This window comes from Chaetura pelagica, unplaced genomic scaffold (assembly GCF_000747805.2).
Source record: "Chaetura pelagica isolate M959 unplaced genomic scaffold, ChaPel_1.0 scaffold164, whole genome shotgun sequence".
Lineage (NCBI taxonomy): Eukaryota > Metazoa > Chordata > Aves > Apodiformes > Apodidae > Chaetura > Chaetura pelagica.
The window spans coordinates 1206615-1214279 of NW_009952971.1; the positions used below are offsets into that span (position 1 = coordinate 1206615).

General features: G+C 53.6%; 1 protein-coding gene across 1 annotated transcript in view; it reads right to left on the reverse strand.

Annotated features, from left to right (window-relative positions):
* The window catches only part of SLC6A5 (solute carrier family 6 (neurotransmitter transporter), member 5), a 32721-nt gene extending 28381 nt beyond the window's left edge, over positions 1–4340 (reverse strand). Inside the window, exons 1-4 of the mRNA XM_009995862.1 lie at positions 4119–4340; positions 2686–3204; positions 1285–1461; positions 1–15 (exon numbers count right to left, since the gene is read on the reverse strand). The exon at positions 1–15 is cut by the window's left edge and continues 115 nt beyond it. Of these exons, the coding sequence (XP_009994164.1) occupies positions 1–15; positions 1285–1461; positions 2686–3204; positions 4119–4340 (933 nt within the window). The remainder of the gene's footprint in view (positions 16–1284; positions 1462–2685; positions 3205–4118) is intronic.
* Positions 4341–7665: the final 3325 nt, after the last annotated feature.

Genomic DNA, 7665 nt, shown 5'->3' on the forward strand with positions numbered 1-7665 from the left:
AAAAGGAAGAACAACCTGAACCCTCGCGCAGGGGAGGCGGGGGGGCCGCTCCGCGTCTGCGTTCACCACGGGGTGAACTCACCTCCCTCCGCGGCCCGGGGCGGACAAACCCCGCGCAGCCCCCGCGGGAACCACCCAGCACCCCCGGGAAGATTTCTGCAGCGATACCGGGGCCAACTTAGTCAAGACCTGCAGCTATTTTTAAAAAACTGCCTATTTGTTACCGATGGCGGGTGCCCCCAGCCCCGACAGCAGCTTTCTGTGCCTCCAGCACTTGCCCGAGGCTGTTATAAATGCTCTTTTAGAGTATTTAACACCTCGCACTGAAAAATTCCTGGGTGTAAAAAGAAAAAAAGCTCGCCGTGTTTTGGCAAAGGTCGGTTTGGGTTGAAAAGCGCCGAGTTCTCTCATAAAACAACCCCGATATCCTCGCCACAACCTTGCACAGCCCTCACAGCACCGACATCCCCTCGCTGAGAGCCCTGTGCTATCAAAGGGAAGAGACTTTCCCTGCAGCAGGTTGGGGAAAGTAACACCTCCCCCTTGTCGCTTTCAGCAAGAGCCTCTGCCGGCACCACCTCAGCAAATCAACTTTTTTCTTCCTTCTTGTAAACTATTGAAGGCACAACCCCTCTTCCAGCTTTTCTTCTCCTCTGTCCTGCCGAGCTCTGTTTCAAATTTCTCTCTCTATTTCAAATGATTCTTTTTCAACCGGCCGCTCCGATATTGAAAAAGAAAAGATTCCCCCAACTTCACAAAGTAACATAACGGCTCGACTCGGGTTTACACGTCCTCGTGTGACTTCGCCGGCACCGAAGTCTTTTGTATGGTCCTCTCCTCCCTGCGCTTCCCCCCGTCCCACCATTTGCAGGTTCAAACCCGGTTTAAATTTAAATGCGTTTAAAGGAGGTGAAGGAGGGGCCGGAGCCCTCACTCTGTGCTCAGGTGTGATCAGCCTGGCTCTTCATTTTCCTCCTTCTCCGGCCAGCACCAATTAATTGCAGGTTTGCGGATTTTTTGTTTGTTTTGTTGTTGTTTTCATTATTATCGAAAGCTCTACCTTTCAACGACACCTTGTCGGAGCTTTTTACTTGCAGAACTGACCATCAGAAAAAAAACCAACCAAACAAACCAGCCTAGGCAGGGTTCTCACTGAGTTCCTGAGTGTCTGGAGGTGCCCTGGGACCTCAGCCCGGGGCTTGTTGCCGGGCTGTGCCAGGCAACCGGGAGCCACCGGCCCCCTCTCCCCCCAACAACAAGTCAGGGACCGGCTCCGCCACGAACGGAACTGCAGGTAGAGAGACAGGAAAAAGCCATCATACCTCCCCCATTCTTAAAGGCCAGGTACGGGAACCTCCAGACATTGCCCAGCCCCACTGCATAACCCACCATGGAGAGGATGAAATCCAGTTTGCTAGACCAGTTCCCTCGGGCTTTGTTTTCATCCCCTGCATCATCTTCCTAAAGAGGGGGGGGAAAGAAAAAAGAAATGAAACGAGAGAAAGAGAGAAGGGAAAAGAGCCAGTTTTGCAAACAAGCATCGCGGGGTTTACCGGAGGGAACCCCGGTGGGGAGCGGCCGGGCCACGGGGGGCGGATCCTCACGGGGGGGATCCCTCCCCTGCAGCCCCCGCACGGTCTCTCTTCTGCTAGAGAAAGCAGGATAGGGGGTTTCAGTCCTGGCCTTATCTCAGGCCGAGGGAGGGAAGGCTGTGACTGCACCCCAAGGAGCTGGGGGGGGATCAGTTCCCGCTGCCCGGTCACCCCCCGCCCCGCTGATTCCTCCGGGGGTAAAATGCGCAGGGCTTGGCGGGGCCCTGCCCGCAGGCTCCGGCCACCGCAATGCGCATCTCCCGGCCACGCCGGCATCTCCGCACGGCCTCGGGGGGCCCGCCCGGCTCCTGATTCCCCAGAGCACGGCGGGTCCCACCGGCCCCTCTGAGGAGCGGAGCCCTGGGTGCCCTTGGACGGGTAAGAACAGCAAAGCCCCCAGGGCCTCAGCCCTTTTCCACACACAAACGAAGTGAAAAATACCGGTTTTATAGAATAAACCCACCCTCATCCCTTCCTTTTAACCCCAGATATGCGGGAGGGCAGGAAGACCAGCAGAGGGGCCCCGCAGCTTTCCCGGCCTCCCACCCCGGGCAACCCCCAAACAGCGCCAAGGTCTGGAGGGTTTGACGCCTTGTGGGGTTGATTGATTGATTTTATTTCCCTCTGGTTTTGGTGACAGGCTCCAAAGCATTCAGCCGCCAGGGACTTGTGCCGAGCCTTGAGGAGGGGGATGACGCCCGCGGAGAGGAAGAGCAGGGCATCCTTTCGCATCTGATGCTGGGGACAAGACCCGGCCTCTTGCAAGGGGGCACAACCAGCGTGTGCACACGCTGGGGAAAACCGCGTTGTACACCGGCACGGCTCAGCGGTGGAATTAGCAGGGTACTCTTGGTTGTCGGTTATAACCATGTTACATCATGAGCACTCGCCAGCAGTACAGAACGTCACCTGAGACCTCTCTCTCCCCCTTCCTCCTTCTCCCCTCCCCGTGACACAACCCCATCCCAGACTCATTAGAACTTCAGCCCCAAATCCGAGCTGAGTGCCAAAGATCTCTCACTCCTGCAAGCTAAAGGGGGGTGGAGTGGGGAGGGCGGGGACGGGGGAGAAACCCTGTAAGGAGCCAACTTACCCCCTCCACTCTGCCGGGAAGAACAGAAGTGTTGCCATCTGTGCCCAGCACCACGGTACTCTGGCTCAAGGTCACCCAGGCGCCCTTGGCGTTGTTTTGCTCCAGCGTGCTCTTACCAAGGCTTAGATGAGTGTCCCCGTCAGTGCTCTGCAAAGCGGGAATTTTGCAGTGGGGGATAGGAGCTTGCCCGGCCGCCCCTGCCCCGGGAACGTGCTTGCACAGAAAGGTTTCCACAGATTCCCTCCGGAGAGCGGAGTTGGCTTGCACCGGGGTGCTGCTGAGCTTGCAGATCCCCACTTTGGTCCTCTCAAAATCATTTGGTTTAGTTTCTTCGGAGGGAATTGGTTTGTTGTCGTTAGAGACCGACCGGGGAAGCCTGGCAGGGGCTTGAGACGGGGCGTTCTGCTGCTCATTTTCGGGACTGATTCTTACAACTCCCGCACCTTCAGCGGGTCCAGGAGTACCGGTTTCAGGATTGTTCACAACCTGCTTGCTCATATCCCTTTGACTGGCGTAATCCTAAAACGACAATGTCACATATTTTACCAAAAGAAAAAAAAAACACAACACAACAAAATAATCTTGCGACTTCTGCGAAATTCTTCCCCCCTTCTGCTCCAAACGGGTGCGCTAGAAAATCTGGATACAAAAGCGTTGCAGAAAGTCGAGGTGCCCCGACTCGCCTGCCTGCCCTCTCATTCAACGTTAATATTCTGGGGGAGAAAAAAAGTAACGTACACACACAAAAAAAACCCCAAACAACTCAAAAACGAGCAACCAAAACCCCTCACTAACGTCTACACAGCCGTAATTGGAGTTTAAGCAGGAGTTTCTCCAGCACTGCGCCTCCAGACCTCGTTAGGTTTCACATCACGACTGTAGGACGCTCCCTTCGCTATCACCAGTGTAGAAGGATTCTTTAATTTTACGCCCCATTTCCTTTCTGTCATTCAACAATGCACAGCGGGTTTGTTTTTTGTTTTTTTCATATTTTTTTTTTTAATATAGGCAACAGCCGAGCTGCCCTGCAGCCCCCCCGGAGATGTTAAAAAACCAAGGGAAATAGCGCTGGGGAGCATTTCTGAGCTGGCTGCCACCCTTCAAACCCCGACAGCAAGACAGTGAAACGCAAAAACAGCTACACCCGCACAGCAGAATTAATACAGCTAACAGCAAGCTGTCCCCGTTATTGTTCTTATATTTTCTGCCAGCACAGCTTTAAACATTCCTGTATTCGGTAAACAGGTTATTGACCACGGTGCCAACCCTCCACCTTTCCCTCCGTTTAAAATCACGTTTTTAATAATATATATTCACAATTATGATCATGTAAACGTTATAAAATTACAGTTGAAACCTTGAACTCGCAGACAAATCCTACCTTTCCCCTCAGCTTAATGTTAGCTACACAAATACACCAAACTACCCGTTACCGTTTCCGTCGCAAGTTTTCTCTTCGTCTTACTCCCATCTGCCAGCGTCAAGGGGTAAGATCTGCAGGGACTCGGACACCAGCCGAGTGCAGATCGGGGTACCCCCGATCCCTCCCGTGCCCCCTTCCCCCTCAGCAGCCCTACCCCGCTCTGCCGGAGGCTTCCGCGGACAGTTCCCCCTCCCTCCGGCACCACTTCCCTCCCTTCAGCCTTTTCCAACATCAAAGAAAAGAAACCGAGCACTTACCGTGTCTTAAACAGCTCCAGGTGGACTCGGGAGAGGTAAAACCAGCCCTACAGGCAATTGACAAGACTGGATTTTGCCCAGTCCAGAGCAAAGCTTTCTATACTTCCTTGGGAAAGACCGGGTTTGCGTCAGTGCATAGCAAGGTGCCCTTCGTTTGACATTTTCTTGATAATAAGGGTTTGATAAATCATTACCCTTGGTTTCAGATTTTAAAGGGCCAAGCAGCAGGCAGAGCGGGGCTGCCTGTCACTCAGCGGCGCTGGGATTGCGTGCTCCCTGTGACTCACTCGGGGGCTGGTTACTAAACCAAACCAAACCCAGCCAGAGCACGGCAGAACTTTCTTTGCTGGTAATTACAGGGAAGATCTGAGAAACACGTACCGCTGCATCCACAGCGAGAGAGAAATGGGGAGAAACCTTCCATTCCTACCGCTCCCCCCCCTCCCCGTTACTATAGTGTGGGATTCATCTTCCACCCACACCCCCACCAACACTTTTTTCACCCTCTGCATTCCTGGATTTCACAGATTAGACGTTATAACAGCTTTTTAAAATAGATATTAATCATATATCTATTTTAATATATACATCCACCTACTTATACACTCAGGGAGAGGTTCACTGTGTTTAGAACACACCAACACCTTTCAATTGTGTCTTCCCAGGTAACGCTATATCATCTATTTTTATTGTGCCTCGTGAGGGAAACCCTGAGCCCGAAGTAAATTAAAATTATGCCCAGAATAAAACAATCTTCTCTTCCATCAAAACTATTGTAAGACCAGTTCGGTGGGAGCAAAGATGACGGCAACTGCAGCCAAGTCATTGGTGTTCTTACTCCCCCCCCATCAAAGCGTTTATGTTTTAGAATTTGGGGGAAATCACTCATCATTAAAGGTCAGGTGTTCGAATTGGTTTTTTGCAAGGAAGCAATTAACCCATAATGACCCCTCGTAAGTGTTCTTTGCTTTTTGAGGGGCTTTCTCAAAGATGTTCTGCGCACAAGGCAACTTCCATCACACTGACAAAAGAACAACAAGGTAATTGGCAAATGGAGATGCTCCCTAAGCAACCTTCCCAGGTGTTTCAGCGTCAGAGATGCTGTTCCTCCGCATACACTGCTGGCGTCAGCTTCTCCAGAGAGTATTTTATATTTTGGCGTAAGCGATGTGCAATGTGCACCTACTCAGAGGTGGGAAGGAGGGGGCTAAACTCGCCAGCACCCCACGCATTTCTGGTACGTCCTTGATTTTACGGCTTTACCGACGTTCGTTTCAGTGGATAGGATAACTAAAAAAAATCGCAGACAATTCTGCAAAGCCTCTGGCTGCCCAGTGCGGTCATGAGCAGGGCATTGAAGAGCTTTGTTCCAGTGCAGGCAGCTGCCTGCAGCGCCGGGCTGCAGCTCGGAGCGCAGGTGATGCTGCGGGGGCTGCCCCTCTCCGCTCCAGCTCAGCCCAACTCCTTTACATTACACCTGCCCGTTGGGGCTGTAAGCAGAAATTCGCCCTCAAGAATTATGAAAAGCCTCACGAAAGCCAAGGAGATTGGGGCCAGCAAAGCAGAACGGTGAAAATGGTTTTTCGCGGAGAAGAACACCCCGTCTCCCCACTGAGAAATGTTCTGAACTGAGAGCAGAGCTTCAGGACGCGTTTCCAACCCCAGCCACCACTGCCTCACTGTGCTGCCGCTTCCCACATTTTCCAGCACGGGGACACCCCTATACTATATAGGTACATTGTTATAATGCGCAATATAAGTATTTTACACATCCACGCGTTCCTACTCCCCGTGTGTGTAGATTGTTGTGTGTCCCTCTCTTCAAACACACCCTTCTGCTTCTGTTCTACCATGGGCTCTTCCCCGGTCTATTCAGAAATAGGAGCACACCCAAAACCGAGTTATATTGGGGCGGGAGAGGGGGAATGGAGGGTGTTTTGTAGTGTTTCCTTCTAAAGCCCCGTCCAGCCGCACAACAACCCGTTCGGGGGCAGGGAAAGGAGCAGGGTCGTTAGCTCAGTTATGCTGCCCTTCAGGTTATATTAATGCCTTTAAAGGCAGGGATCAAATTAAAAGCGACAGGGAAGCAGTCCAAGAAGTATTTTGGTTGCAAAGACCCCCCCCATAACTCGTCTAGATTCACGGGGTTGACTTCACTTGTTCCTCGGAAAATTGACAATCTTAATTCCTCACATTCTTTTTCTAAGCGCTATTTTTGTTTTCTCCATGAGCACTGAAACGTGAAATCGAAGTCGCACTCCTGGAGAAGAGGAATCGATCTCTTTTACTTTCAGCAGAGGCAAGAGCACCCCTTTCCCCTGCCCCCCGGGGGAGGGGGCTCAGTGGGGCTCACGGGGGGAGAGACCCGCTGAGGAGCGGAGTCCAGGACCCGAGGGAAACCCACGCAGGAACACGGCTCGGATTCAAACATCTTCTCTCAACACTCCGTCGCTGGCTCTCAAGACTGCAGAGCCGAGCTCCCCCCGAGCCCTGCTCATGCTGCCCTTCGCCCACACGCTTTCAGCTGGAGACACCTGCCCTTGGCCCGAACTCCCGCTTTGGAGCGATGGTTCCTTCCAAAAACCAACCAAATCCCTCCGATGCGGGGTTTCAACGCCCCAGTTAACTGGCAGTAAGTTAATTAAATTGACTTCTCTGAACTCCCTCTTGGGTTCTCACCGTCCCTTCCTTCCCAAAGCCTGTCCGGGGACGAGCTCTCCCTTCACCCCCGAGCAGGTACCTACGGGATTACGGAAAAACACCGGGCTGCAGCTCACTCCAAACACACGGCACCCTCTCCTTCCTTCGGGGGGCGGAAGGGGTGTCACGCACTCCCCACCTAAGCCTGCCCTGCCTGGAGGGTCCCTGCCCGTTTCCCAGCCCCCTGACCACCGGCACAGCCCCCCGGGGCCGCCCACACTGGCGCTGGGAGGGAGGGCAGAGGCTCGGAAGGTGGGAGGGGGGCTGAGACTCGTAGCCTTCCCAGCAGACGAGAAGCCACCGCTCTCCCTTCCCCAAAACAGCCCCCCAGGAGTCAGCCTGCCCCCCCCCCCCCCCGCGGAGACAGGGCTGCCCGCAAACCCGCACCCTGCGGAGCTGCCCAAGAAACACCTCCGCCATCATTACTGTGTCCAAAAAGAAAAACAGCAATTGATTTCTTTTTCTTCCCTTGCTCGCCATCTCTCATCTGCTCCTGCCCCCTATTTGCAAAGAAGCAAACGCGCAAACGAAGGGCGGGGGGAAACGGCACCGCCGGGATGGGGGGTCCGGGACCCCCCAGCACCGAGCCCCGCCGCGCAG